Source organism: Podarcis vaucheri (assembly GCF_965113315.1).
Source record: "Podarcis vaucheri genome assembly, chromosome: 7".
In the NCBI taxonomy this organism is placed as follows: Eukaryota; Metazoa; Chordata; class Lepidosauria; order Squamata; family Lacertidae; genus Podarcis; species Podarcis vaucheri.
This window is the reverse complement of record NC_138765.1, coordinates 964,844-978,330: the sequence shown is the minus strand read 5'-3', so window position 1 is coordinate 978,330 and position 13,487 is coordinate 964,844. Positions and strand designations below refer to the sequence as shown.

General features: G+C 54.9%; 1 protein-coding gene across 1 annotated transcript; it reads left to right on the top strand.

The window, feature by feature from the left end:
• The first annotated feature begins 1,089 nt into the window (after positions 1–1,089).
• KCNK6 (potassium two pore domain channel subfamily K member 6) lies at positions 1,090–13,277 on the top strand. Its single transcript, XM_082231303.1, has 3 exons — positions 1,090–1,407; positions 10,028–10,423; positions 12,265–13,277. Exons 1-3 carry the CDS (start codon positions 1,098–1,100, stop codon positions 12,498–12,500), a joined length of 942 nt encoding a protein of 313 aa, XP_082087429.1. The 5' UTR covers positions 1,090–1,097; the 3' UTR covers positions 12,501–13,277.
• The last annotated feature ends 210 nt before the right edge of the window (positions 13,278–13,487 follow it).

The window sequence follows — 13,487 nt, the reverse complement described above, 5'->3', positions numbered from 1 at the left end:
AGGTTACAGACGCTTCAGGTTACAGAACTTTGCTTCAGGATGAGAACAGAAATCGTGCTCTGGCGGCGCGACAGCAGCAGGAGGCCCCATTAGCTAAAGTGGTGCTTCAGGTTAAGAACAGTTTCAGGTTAAGTACGGACCTCCAGAACGAATAAAGTACTTAACCCGAGGTACCACTGTACCAGGGAACTGTAAATACTTTTCTTTGTACTGTGATGGAGTATGCATGAAAGACTATATTTGAGTGACGGGCATGCCTGGATCTCAGGTTCTACCTGTGACCACACCTTTTCTGTGATGCTTCTGGAAATGTATTATGGGAAACTCTTAAAAACTGATGTAACTGGGCTTTTGCCTGCTTCGTCTTTGGTAGTGGGAAGTCTTGTTGCAGCAATAAAGATCAGGCCTACGGGCCGCTGTTTTGCTTCTGTCTCCTGGCTCAAGTCTCCAAGGTTAGGCAATTGTGGGGGGCTCCAATGACTCCAGGGAGAGGCAGTAGCCCCAAGGGGAAAATCCCTCCCCACACCAGTGAAAGACACCAGAAAAACCCTCCCTGCAGGAATATCAGCCCTGCTGGGAAGACCGGCCTGCTGCCCACGCCAAGCCTCCTATTGAGCTCATTCTTCTCCTGAAAAGGCGCTTCATTTGGGGTGGGATGTGAAAAAGGAAACTGCACGCCAGAATCTCAAGGCGATCTCTCAACGCCATTCGCTGCTGTACTTGCGCGCGGGGGACGCCGTCGCTGGGGACGGAGCAGCTGTTTGGAAGCAGAAGGCGGGTAGGGCTGAGAAAGGCGCTGTCCCCCCTGGGTGCTCCGGGGCAAAGAAGCAGCGTCCCTGAGCATGGGCAGAGCGCCTCCCGACTCGGCTTGGGCTGGCAGGGGCGCTTCCGCGTGGCGATCCGGGGCGCTCGCTCGCTCCCTCCCCTGGGCGGCGCCGGCTGCCAGGTGCGACGGGAGGCGGGCGCGGCTCCGCCCGACGGGAGGGGCCTGGCCGGGCCGCCTAAGAGGCTGGCTCGCCGCGTCGCCGGGACAGGCGAGGCGGAGTGGGGCGCGTGGCGGCCTCCCCCCGCTCCCAGAGCCGCTCGTCGGGGCGGCCATGCGCCGCTGCGCCCTGCTGGCCGCCTTCGCGCTGGGCTACGTGGGCTACCTGCTGCTGGGCGCGCTGATCATCTCGGCGGTGGAGCGGCCCTACGAGAGCCGGCTGCGCGCCGAGCTGCGCGCCCTCAAGGCCGCCTTCCTGCGCGAGAGCCCCTGCCTGCCCGAGCCCGCCCTCGAAAGCTTCCTGGCCGCCGTCCTGAGGGCCAACCGCCACGGCGCGGCTCTGCTCCGCAACGGCTCGGCCGCCCCGTCCAACTGGGACTTCGCCTCCGCCTTCTTCTTCTCCAGCACCTTGATCACCACCGTCGGTGAGTCGCCGGGCGAGACGGGGTGGAGGCGCCTCCTGCGGAGCCGTCCCTTTGCGCCCCGGGGACTCCAGCCCTCCCCGCGGGGCCCCGACGCCAGTCCCCGCTAGGGCGGCCGGTGCGCAGAGCCGCTTTCCCTGCTCTCTTCCAAGGGGAAAGTTCTCTCTACGCTTATCGCGCCGCGCAGCCGTCGGCTTGTTTGCTCAGCTTGCGCAGAGTTCAGTGTGACTTACTCCCGAGTAAGCACGCGCTGGACTAATGCATCCTGAAGTGAGTCCTCCTTCCAGCTCAAGGAACCTGACAGTTTGGGGAGTGGGCGTCCATGCAAGTGCGAGGGCCAGCAGGGGGCGGCAGGATAAGGCAGGCTGTGGTCCTGGGCACAGAGTTGTAAAGTTGGAAGGGGCTCCAAAGAGGCATCTAGTCGAACCCTCTGCACTCCAGGAATCGCAGCTAAAGGAGGGGGGACCGGGGGAGGGCTGAGAGGTTTGGGACGGGTCACCTTTAGGATGGTGATGTGGCTTCCTGGTTTCCAGGCGGAAGTTTGTATGCGGGGTTTCTGACATGAAATAGAGGAACTGCAGCCCTGCGGGGGTGGGGAACCCCCCCCCCAGCACCTTGACACCCAGACCCACATCCTGCTCCTAGGAACTCGGTCCCAGGAGTAGCACCAGCTGTTCCTCCAAGATGTGGCATCTTGGTAGCCCTTACAACAGCCCTGTGGTGCTGGTCTTACCAAGCCAGCCAATGCCAGGATTATAGCCATGCTGGGGCAGTTGTGGGGCTCAACGTGTGGCTTAAGACATGACCCCCCCCCGCCGCCAGCCTCTGCAGCTCAGCTTCCTTGTTCCTGCTTCCTCCCAGAGGCTCTGGTGGCCAGCCTTGGTGGCTCGCTGGTTTCTTCTTTTCCAGTGTTTCCTGCAAGCGAGCAACGGAGGAGGGTGGGGGTTGCAGAGGTTAACTGCAGCCAGCTGTGAGTGTTTGCCTGGCTGCGCTCTGCCCAGGACTCGCCTGCCAGCGCAGCTTTCTGATCCAAGTTCCCTACATCCTGTTTTTATCCTGGTGGGTGTGGACACAACAAGGACTGAGTCACTCCCCAGCTGTACAGAAGTCCTGGACTGCAGAGTTTCTAGAGGGAGGGGGCTGGGGTGACATTTGGGAGGAGAAGCGCCCATCTCTTCCAGCACTCTGGGGAAGAAGCCCGCAATCACACTTCAAAACGACCTTGACAGATTAGAGAACTGGGCAAAAACAAACAGGATGAATTTTAACAGGGAGAAATGTAAAGTATTGCACTTGGGCAAAAAAAATGAGAGGCACAAATACAAGATGGGTGACACCTGGCTTGAGAGCAGTACATGTGAAAAGGATCTAGGAGTCTTGGTTGACCACAAACTTGACATGAGCCAACACTGTGACGCGGCAGCTAAAAAAGCCAATGCAATTCTGGGCTGCATCAATAGGAGTATAGCATCTAGATCAAGGGAAGTAATAGTGCCACTGTATTCTGCTCTGGTCAGACCACACCTGGAGTACTGTGTCCAGTTCTGGGCACCACAATTCAAGAAGGACACTGACAAACTGGAACGTGTCCAGAAGAGGGCAACCAAAATGGTCAAAGGCCTGGAAACGATGCCTTATGAGGAACGGCTAAGGGAGCTGGGCATGTTTAGCCTGGAGAAGAGGAGGTTAAGGGGTGATATGATAGCCATGTTCAAATATATAAAAGGATGTCACATAGAGGAGGGAGAAAGGTTGTTTTCTACTGCTCCAGAGAAGCGGACACGGAGCAATGGATCCAAACTACAAGAAAGAAGATTCCACCTAAACATTAGGAAGAACTTCCTGACAGTAAGAGCTGTTCGACAGTGGAATTTGCTGCCAAGGAGTGTGGTGGAGTTTCCTACTTTGGAGGTCTTTAAGCAGAGGCTTGACAACCATATGTCAGGAGTGCTCTGATGGTGTTTCCTGCTTGGCAGGGGGTTGGACTCGATGGCCCTTGTGGTCTCTTCCAACTCTATGATTCTATGATTCTATGATTCTAAGCTGGACCTCGCAGAGCGCAGCGGAACTGGGGAACTCCCTCCTGCAGGCCCTTCACTTGGATGACCTTAAAAGAGACAAAAGAGGCCTCTTGATGGCTCCACAGCTGGAGGCACGGATAATGCCTCAGAATCCTAGTTGCTGGAAGCCACAGGAGGGGGGAGAGAGGGCTGCTCTCGCACTCGGATCTCATAACCGGCCTCCATCTGCTCAGCCACTGCCAGAGCTGGAGGCTGGACTAGATGGGGACCCCTTTGGCCGGACCCAGCAGGCTCTCCTTGCCTCCTTCTGACCAGCAGTGGCCCCACCTGGTTCCCCCAGGCAGCTGGCACTGGGGGCCCTTTCCTGCCTCTGACTGCGGAGGGAGAGGAGCCATCGGTGTCGCCTCTCACTTGGGGCAGTTGAGTTGGAATCCCTGCCTTGCAGGGGATGAGACTAGATGACCCAGTGGCGTAGCGTGGGTTGTCAGCACCCGGGGCAAGGCAAGTAATTTGTGCCCCTAACCCGTGGATTTGCGCCCCCTAACCCTAACCCCCAGATGTTGCGCCCGGTGCGGCCGGCCCCCCTGCCCCCCACGCTACGCCACTGAGATGACCCTCGACAGCCTTCAGCATCTCAGAGGCCAGGGGGGAAGCTGCGGCCTGCCCTTGGTTCCTGGAGGAGGAAACGCTGCGCATCATGGAAAGTGGCAGGCAGCATGTGCTCTGCAGGAAGTTGGGCTCCCTCCCCACTCTCAGCACATGTGGTGGCCTCCCTTTGCTCTGCTCAACCGCAACCCTCCGGAGACGTTGCCCCATCTCTGTGGGGATGCTGTAGAGCTGGGAAATGGGGAACCTCTCCCGGGCCTTGAGCAACTCCCCTGGGAGAGAACTGGCCTCATTTTGGCCCCCAAGTGGCTTTAAAAGGTAAAGGTAAAGGGACCCCTGACCATTAGGTCCAGTCGTGACCAACTCTGGGGTTGCGGTGCTCATCTTGCTTTATTGGCTGAGGGAACTGGCGTACAGCTTCCGGGTCATGTGGCCAGCAGGACTAAGCCGCCTCTGGCAAACCAGAGCAGTGCACGGAAACGCCGTTTACCTTCCCGCCGGAGCGGGACCTATTGATCTACTTGCACTTTGAGGTGCTTTTGAACTGCTAGGTTGGCAGGAGCAGGGACTGAGCAACGGGAGCTCACCCCGTCACGGGGATTCGAACCGCCAACCTTTTGAATGGCAAGCCCTAGGCTCTGTGGTTTAACCCACAGTGCCACCCGCGTCCCATTGGCTTTAAAAGAGGATCAGACAAATTCATGGAGGAGGAGGAGGAGGACTGTCAATGGCCAAGATGGCCATTGTCTCTTGGTCTCCCTTGCTGGAAAGCGCTGGAGGGGAAAGGGCTTCTCTTGTGCTCAAATTCTGCTTTGCGGCTTCCCATGAGGGGCATCTGGTCAGCCTCTGGGAGAGCAGGACGGGCCCTGGGTCTGATCCAGCAGCCAGGCTCTTCTTATAGTCTTACACAACCTCCAGGTCCAGAGGCAGTCTACAGTGGCACCTCAGTTACAGACGCTTCAGGTTACATACGCTTCAGGTTACAGACTCCGCTAACCCAGAAATAGTGCTTCAGGTTAAGAACTTTGCTTCAGGATGAGAACAGAAATCGTGCTCCGGCGGCACAGCAGCAGCAGGAGGCCCCATTAGCTAAAGTGGTGCTTCAGGTTAAGAGCAGTTTCAGGTTAAGAGTGGACCTACGGAACGAATTAAGTCCTTAACCCGAGGTACCACTGTATCTGGATTCCTGGGTTCTTCAAGGTATTTGGCCTCTGCGAAAAGATGGGCCATGGGTCTGATCCAGCAGCCAGCCTGCCTCTCCTTAGCTTCTTATTTTTTTGGATCCCTTTAATTTAGGGGGAAAGGCAAGGAAGGGGAGCAGACATGACAGAAATGATGCCTGAAGTGGAGAATGTGGGTCATCCTCCAACCCCACATGGGGTTCCCAAAGTCCAACCCTCTGTGGTGCAGGAATTACAGTTAGAGAATATCTGACAGGTGGCCATCCACCCTCTGCTTTGAAACCTCCAGAGAAGGAGAGCCACCGCTTTCCCCAGAAAACGGCCCTTTTTGTGCCTTGTCAGGGTGAGAAAATTCCTGGCCTTGAAATCCCTGCCATTGAGCTTCTCTTAAGGGCCCCTTGCGATGGGAGTCTCCTTGGAGAAACTCTTCCAGGGGAAGAGGGAGCTGGACAAGGAGGCCGGCCAGATGTGCTGGTGCAGCTGCTGCCCCTGCTTAGCCCACGGAAGTAGACTGGCACCCTGCCAGCCCTGTCTGGGCTCATGGCTCTCCTCTCTCCCCATCTCTCTCTCTCTCCCCATGGCTGACTGACCGAACCCAAAGGGTGCTCATCAATGGTTCCTCTTCATTCTGGAGAAGAGTGACTAGTGGGGTGCCACAGGGTTCTGTCTTGGGCCCGGTCTTATTCAACATCTTTATCAACGACTTGGATGATGGACTCAAGGGCATCCTGATCAAATTTGCAGATGACACCAAACTGGGAGGGGTGGCTAACACCCCAGAGGACAGGATCACACTTCAAAACGACCTTGACAGATTAGAGAACTGGGCCAAAACAAACAAGATGAACTTTAACAGGGAGAAATGTAAAGTATTGCACTTGGGCAAAAAAAATGAGAGGCACAAATACATGATGGGGGACACCTGGCTTGAGAGCAGTACATGTGAAAAAGATCTAGGAGTCTTGGTTGACCACAAACTTGACATGAGCCAACAGTGTGACGCGGCAGCTAAAAAAGCCAATGCAATTCTGGGCTGCATCAATAGGAGTATAGCATCTAGATCAAGGGAAGTAATAGTGCCACTGTATTCTGCTCTGGTCAGACCACACCTGGAGTACTGTGTCCAGTTCTGGGCACCACAATTCAAGAAGGACACTGACAAACTGGAACGTGTCCAGAAGAGGGCAACCAAAATGGTCAAAGGCCTGGAAACGATGCCTTATGAGGAACGGCTAAGGGAGCTGGGCATGTTTAGCCTGGAGAAGAGGAGGTTAAGGGGTGATATGATAGCCATGTTCAAATATATAAAAGGATGTCACATAGAGGAGGGAGAAAGGTTGTTTTCTGCTGCTCCGGAGAAGCGGACACGGAGCAATGGATCCAAACTACAAGAAAGAAGATTCCACCTAAACATTAGGAAGAACTTCCTGACAGTAAGAGCTGTTCGACAGTGGAATTTGCTGCCGAGGAGTGTGGTGGAGTCTCCTCCTTTGGAGGTCTTTAAGCAGAGGCTTGACAACCATATGTCAGGAGTGCTCTGATGGTGTTTCCTGCTTGGCAGGGGGTTGGACTCGATGGCCCTTGGGGTCTCTTCCAACTCTAGGATTCTAGGATTCATCTGAGGTGAGGCTGCACCACGTCTTGCCTTGAAGAGGTGGGGCATTAAAGGAGGGCCATTGCCCAGCCAGGGCATCTCCCCAGTGCGGCTCATCAGGTGGAACTGGCTGCCCATTCACAGGGCAGGGGCTTCCCAGTTGGCACAATGTGTGAATTGCTGTGATTGTGCTGTTCTAATAACTGGGTTTCCCCAGCCACTCTGGGCAGCACCCAACAGAATAAAACATCAAACATTAAAAACTTTCCTAAACAGGGCTGCCTTCAGATGTCTTCTAAAAGTCAGATAGTTCTTTATCTCCTTGACATCTGGTGGGAGGGCATTCCATAGGGCAGGCGCCACCACCGAGAAGGCCCTCTGCCTGGTTCCCTGTAACCTCACTTCTCACAATGAGGGAACTGCTAGAAGGCACTTGGAGCTGGACCTCAGGGTCCGGGCTGGACAATGGGGGTGGAGATGCTCCTTCAGGTATACTGAGGCCGTTTAGGGCTTTCAAGGTCAGCACCAACACTTTGAATTGTGCTCAGAGACGTACTGGGGGTGTTATGTGGTCTCTGCAGCCGCTCCCAGTCACCAGTCTGGCTGCTGCATTCTGGATTAGTTGTAGTTTCCGAGTCACCTTCAAAGGGAGCCCCACGTAGAGCGCATTGCAGTAGTCCAAGCGGGAGATAACCAGAGCATGCATCACTCTGGCCAGACAGTCCGCTGGCAGGGAGGGTCTCATCCTGTGTACCAGATGGAGCTGGGAGACAGCTGCCCTGGACACAGAATTAACCTGCACCTCCACGTACAGCTGTGTGTCCAAAATGTCTCCGCGCACCTGCTCCTTCAGGGGCACAGTTGCCCCATTCAGGACCAGGGAACCCCCCACACCTGTTGCTGGAAGCTGCCTGTCTTCATCATCCTTGGTCAGAAGGATGGGTCACAGGTTTGACTTAAAAGCTAATAAATTAAGGTGTAGCCCCATTGCAGGTATTTCTTGTGTGATGTGTGTGTTTGTGTGCATTTCAGTGAACTGAACAGAATGAAAGTTTATGAGTCATTTGGGGCAGGGAGGCAAGAGAGAGAGAGAGAGAGAGAGTGTATGAACTTTTAAAAGTTGTTGTTTTCACATTATGGTTTTATAGATTATAAATGCCTTATTGATTTAATCGTGTAATATGACTTATGCGGTCATTGTGACATTTAGCTTGCTTTTTTTAATTGGTTAGTTAAACAGTGTTTCGTTTATTCATTGATTCCATTTGCATGCTGCCCTTCACCCATGGATCTCGGTGGTTCACAACAGAACAGTACAAGATAAAAAAATACACCATAAAAACAAGAGCCCAAAATCCTGCCACAAGCCCCCTCCTAAAAAGACAGAAGTGGAGTCTAGGCAAGTTCATATGGGAAGAGGCGGTGCTTTACGTTTTCTGGTTTTGTAGATTGTAAGTGTTTTACTGATGATTTGCTAATTATAGGATTTATGCTGTAGTTTGAATCATATAATTGTAGAAGTGGAAGGGAACCTCAGGGTCATCTAGTCCAACCCCCTTTCAATGCAGGAACCTCAGTTTTTCTCTGCTTGAAAAACCTCCAAGGAAGGAGAGTCGGCCACCTTCCCAGTCCAACGGCTCTTTCTGTCAGTTGCCTAGAGCCTGGTGCTGAGAATGCCTTGTTTGCAGGTTCAATCCCCCTCTGGGACAGCTGCATATTCCTGCGTTGCTGCGGGTTGGGCTGGATGACCGCTGGGGGTCCCCCTTCCAACTCTACAAATTCTGTGATTCTAACCGGTTTCTTTTTGAGGGCCTCCTGGATGCCAGCAAACCTTTGGCTCTTCTCCCCCTGGCAGCCTTGGCTCTATTTTCTTTGGCTAAAAATAGCCTCCTGCTTCAGCCGTTTGTTCCTCATTTGTTCCTCATATGATCGGCCTTTATCTTGCACATGTCAGCATCCTTTGTGCGCTGCTGGGAGGGGCAGCGCTTTGCCAAAGCCCCCGAGCTTTTCCCCTGCTTGTTGCTCTGAGAAGAAGCCTCCTCTGGAGGAGAAACAGGATCATGTGGCCGACCCAAGTCTGGAGGGCAGCTCAGCCTCCCTTGCCCCAAAGTTCTTGTTTATTGCATTTCTAGCTCCCAGTGACATACATGTGTCTCCCCCCATCTCATTTAAACTGCACCACGGCCCTGTGAGTTGGTCACGCTAAGAGGCAGGGACTGGCCCCCAGGGTCACCCAGTGAGCTTCAGGGCTGAGGGCGGCGGGATTTGAACCCAGGTCTTTCCAAGGTCCTAGCTTGGCAGACACTCGATAATTACTGCCCCATACTGGGAGGACCCATCGTTCTCTGGCTGCCTTCCTTCCTTCCTCCATTCATATTTAACAACAACAACCTAGTTTTGCAAGTCAAAGGGGCAGCAGATGCTTTTGCTGAGGTGACTACACTGAGGTCCAGCTCCGAGGGCCTTCTGGCGGTTCCCTGCCTGCGAGAAGCCAAGTTACAGGGAACCAGGCAGAGGGCCTTCTCGGTGGTGGCACCTGCCCTGTGGAACGCCCTCCCACCAGATGTCAAAGAGAAAAACAACTACCAATCTTTTAGAAGAAATCTGAAGGCAGCCCTGTTTAGGGAAGCTTTTAATGTTTAATGTTTAATAGGTTATTGTATTTTAGTGTTTTGCTGGAAGCCGCCCAGAGTGGCTGGGGAGACCCAGCCAGATGGGCGGGGTATAAATAATAAATTATTTATTTATTTATTTATTTATTTATTTATTTATTTATTATGCATGCCTAATGCCTATCTGCCTTCTGTGGGGTGGCAAAGATCTGATCTGCCCAGGTCCTCCCCCAGGACCCCTGGAAGCCGCCCTCAGCCCCGCTCTGCCCTTTGGACGATCCTGTTCAAGGTCAGATATCCAAAGCGCCCTGTTCCCTTTAAATCAGGTCTTCCCGAAGTGGGCAGTGGGGTGACCTGGAGGTGGGGTTGCGAAGAGACAAGGGGGCGGCTGAAAGCTGTTTGTTGAATTAATTCAACCGAAGAATGTCAGTTTTCCCTTGCCTGGGTTGGAAGTCTTTAAGCAGAGGCTGGAGGGCTTCTTTTGAGCTGGGACTCCTGCCTTGCAGGGGGGCTGGACTAGAAGGCCTTTGGGGGTCCCTGTGCCCCTCCTTGCCCCCTCTGGGACTCCTCCTGCCAGCCCTTGCCCTTCTCCTCCCTCCCTCCCTGCAGGCTATGGCTACACCACGCCTCTCTCGGACGCGGGCAAGGCCTTCTGCATCTTCTACGCGCTGCTGGGCGTCCCCTTCACCATGCTGGTGCTCACGGCCACCGCCCAGCGCCTGCTGGGCACCTTCACCTCCGGCCCCCTGGAGTACCTGGCGCTGCGCTGGGGCCACAGCGGGCGGGCGCTCTCCTGCGGGCACCTCGTCTTCCTGGCGCTGGCGGTGCTGGTGGCCTTCTTCCTGATCCCGGCCACCATCTTCAGTGCCCTGGAGGAGTCCTGGAGCTTCCTGGACGCCTTCTACTTCTGCTTCATCTCCCTCTGCACCATCGGCCTGGGCGACTACGTCCCTGGGGAGAAGCCCGGCCAGCGCCTCCGCTCCCTCTACAAGGTCTCCATCACTGGTGAGCATCTCTGCGCCAGCCGAGGGAGGGCAAGGCGGGCAGCGGGGGTGAGCAGGGCCGGGTTGAGGTTTGATGAGGCCCTCAGCTCCTGAAGGGAATGGGGCCCTTTCTATGTCCAGCTGTCCTTTGCCAGCAACAAATCATCACTGGGTTTTATTGGTGTTGAATACAGTCATACCTCGGGTTACAGACGCTTCTGGTTGTGTGTTTTTGGGTTGGGCACCGCTCCGAACCTGGAAGTATCAGAACGGGTTACTTCTAGGCTTCAGCGCTCACGCATGCACATGCGCAAAAACACTAAATAATGCTTTGTGCATGCACAGAAGCACCTAATTGCGACCAGCCCGTGTGCAGACCCGGCGCTGCGGGTCACAAACGTGCCTCCCGCATGGATCACGTTTGCAAACCGAGCATCCACTGTATATGGTAATTTATGGACCTCATAGGTATCTCAAGCCATTTGCCCATGTTGCCCTGCAAGCAGTCCATGCAGAATATCGGCACCCTATATATAGAAAGGAGCAAACCAGGGATATTTGAGGGGGCAGACGAGAAGGCGGGGGCCATGACTTGCATCATAGGAGCCGACACAACACAAAACACAGTTGCTGTACGTAGGTTTTATTTTACAGTGGTTCTGATCCAGTGATCCTGGTTGCGAACAGGATCCGTTCCGGAGGCCCGTTCGCAACGTGAAAAGAGTGCAACCTGCAGTGGCGTGTCTGCTCATGCGCATGACGTTATTTTGTGCTTCTGTGCATGCGTGAGCATTGAAACCCGGAAGTAACCCTTTCTGGTACTTCCGGCTCGCTGTGGGACGTAACCTGAAAGAACGTACAGTGGTGCCTCGCAAGACGAAAAGAATCCGTTCTGTGATTCTCTTCGTCTAGCGGTTTTTTCGTCTTGCGAAGCAAGCCCATTGAAGGATTAGCGGATTAGCGCTATTAGCGGCTTTTAGCGGCTTATCTGCTGATCGGATCAGCTGATAAGCGGCTTAGCGGCTTAGAAAAAGGGGGGGGAGGAAAAAACCCCCGCAGGAACTCGCAAGACATTGTCGTCTTGCGAAGCAAGCCCATAGGAGATTTGTTTTGCGAAGCACCTCCAAAACGGAAAACTCTTTCGTCTAGCAAGTTTTCTGTCTTGCAAGGCATTCGTCTTGTGGGGCAACACTGTAACATGAAGCGGACATAACCAGAGATATGACTGTATTTGTTTTTTCTCTTATATTTTGGAAATGTACGTCCAGTTGTTTTTTCCCTTTAAATTTTTTTGAGGCCCCCAAGAGAGCAGAGCCCTAAGCTAGAGCTTGTTGAGCTTATACATAAATCCGGCACTGGGGGGGAGGATAGTTATAACTGCGGGCCTCCCTGCTGCCGATCCATGGGGCAGAGCTGGCTCCCAGTCAGGATGGCTTTGCTCTGCCCTCCACCATTGGAGACAGCCGTGCTTTTGAATATCAGGCGCTGGAAACGGCAGGAGGGGAGAGGGGCTCACGTTCTGCTTTCCCCACGGAGGCACCTGGATTCTGGGACAGGTGGGTCCTTGGGCCTGATCAGGCAGCTTCTTCTTGCGGAGCCTCCATGCCCAGGGACAGTCTACCTGCAGGGGCAGAGTCCTCTTGCGCTTCCCTCCGGGGCAAGTGATTTGCCGCAGCATCCAGAAGCTGGCAGTGGTCTTTTTGGGGGAAGGCGAGGGTCCTCTGTGCCGCAGCCTTGGCTGGAGGAAGCCCCAAAGCGGTGGGTGGGCCGACGGGCGCTTCTGCCTTGCGCCAGCCCTTGTGAGGAGGTGGGGGTCTGGTTCCGCCTGCCCCGCCCTGCTACCCCCTCTTTCTTCCCCCCCAGTTTACCTCCTGCTGGGGCTGATGGCCATGCTGCTCCTCCTGCAGACCTTCCACCGGCTGGCTGAGCTGCACGGCCTCTCCGACCTGCTCTTGCCCCCCCGGGAGCAGCCCTGCCAGGAAGACCACCAGCGCATCCTGGACGAGCCCCCGCCTCCCCCGGAGCCCCGCCAGGCGGAGAAGACCCCTGTGCAGCCCAGCCCGGGGGGGCAGGCCAACTACTCCTCCATCAACAGATGATCAAGCTGCGGGGATTCCCCGCAGTGCCCCCTTTCCTGGGGGGTGTGTGTGCCTGTTTTACTCCCCTGCCACCCTGTATGCTGAGCCTCTGCCCATGTACAAACCTTCCTTCTCCTTGGCCCTGTGCTCTTGGTGGGGGGGGGGGAGAGAAAGCCCCTCTCTGTGGGCAGGGCCTGAGCAAGACCCCAGCTGCTTCTTTTGGGCTTCCAGATTCACATTTCTCGGGTAGTGGTTTTATTTGAAAAAGAACAAAGAATGACGTTGGAACTCACGGACACTTGATTCCACACAGGGATATGAGATTCTGCTGTTGGGGGTGGGCTTCTCTCACGTCCCCCACCCAAATGGCACAGGCTTTATTGCTGCCCCTCCCCCCGCTGAGGCTGCCTAGATTTGCCCCTGAGCAGATTTAACAAGGCAATGGGTGACCCCTCGCCCTGTTCCCCTCTCTATGGGCGGGGCGGGTTTGCTTTCCACCCTTGCCCCCCACAACTTGCAGAGAGCAGCTGCTGGGTTTTAATTTGAACTACAAAACGGGGGCTTCCACCTTGCAGAACCTCATTTTCAGCCAGGACCAGCTTTGCAAGAGCTGAGCTGCTGCAGCCACAGCCCTGCTGCTGTCGGAGGGGAAATTGGCCACAAACAAGCGGGGGGGGGGGAGCAAGTTTTGGGGTGGGAGGGAGATGGGAGTCGACTCACCAATATGAAGTGCCTTTTTGTCCTTTTGCTTCTAATGTACACTTTAATACTTTGTGGAATGAATGGAGAATATTTAAACGGATGGGTCTGGCTTCTGTGCCCTTCAGGGCAGTTTGTGGACGGAGGGGGGGGGGCAGGTTGGTGTCACACACACAAGTCCCCAAAGCACACACAAACACAACCCCCCTGGCTGATTTGAGAGCAGGAGACCTCGCAGGTGGCGAAGGGAGAAAGGGCACCCCACAAGTTCACAAGTTGCTCCGCAGGCCCTCGTCGCCCCCCAGCCCG

Bases quoted from the DNA above. Each gene is read 5' to 3' on its own strand.
- KCNK6 (XM_082231303.1), top strand. From the start codon at position 1,098: ATGCGCCGCTGCGCCCTGCTGGCCGCCTTCGCGCTGGGCTACGTGGGC. The intron at 1,408-10,027 runs GTGAGTCGCCGG...CCCTCCCTGCAG, and splicing joins CACCTTGATCACCACCGTCG to GCTATGGCTACACCACGCCT. The intron at 10,424-12,264 runs GTGAGCATCTCT...CTTCCCCCCCAG, and splicing joins CTACAAGGTCTCCATCACTG to TTTACCTCCTGCTGGGGCTG.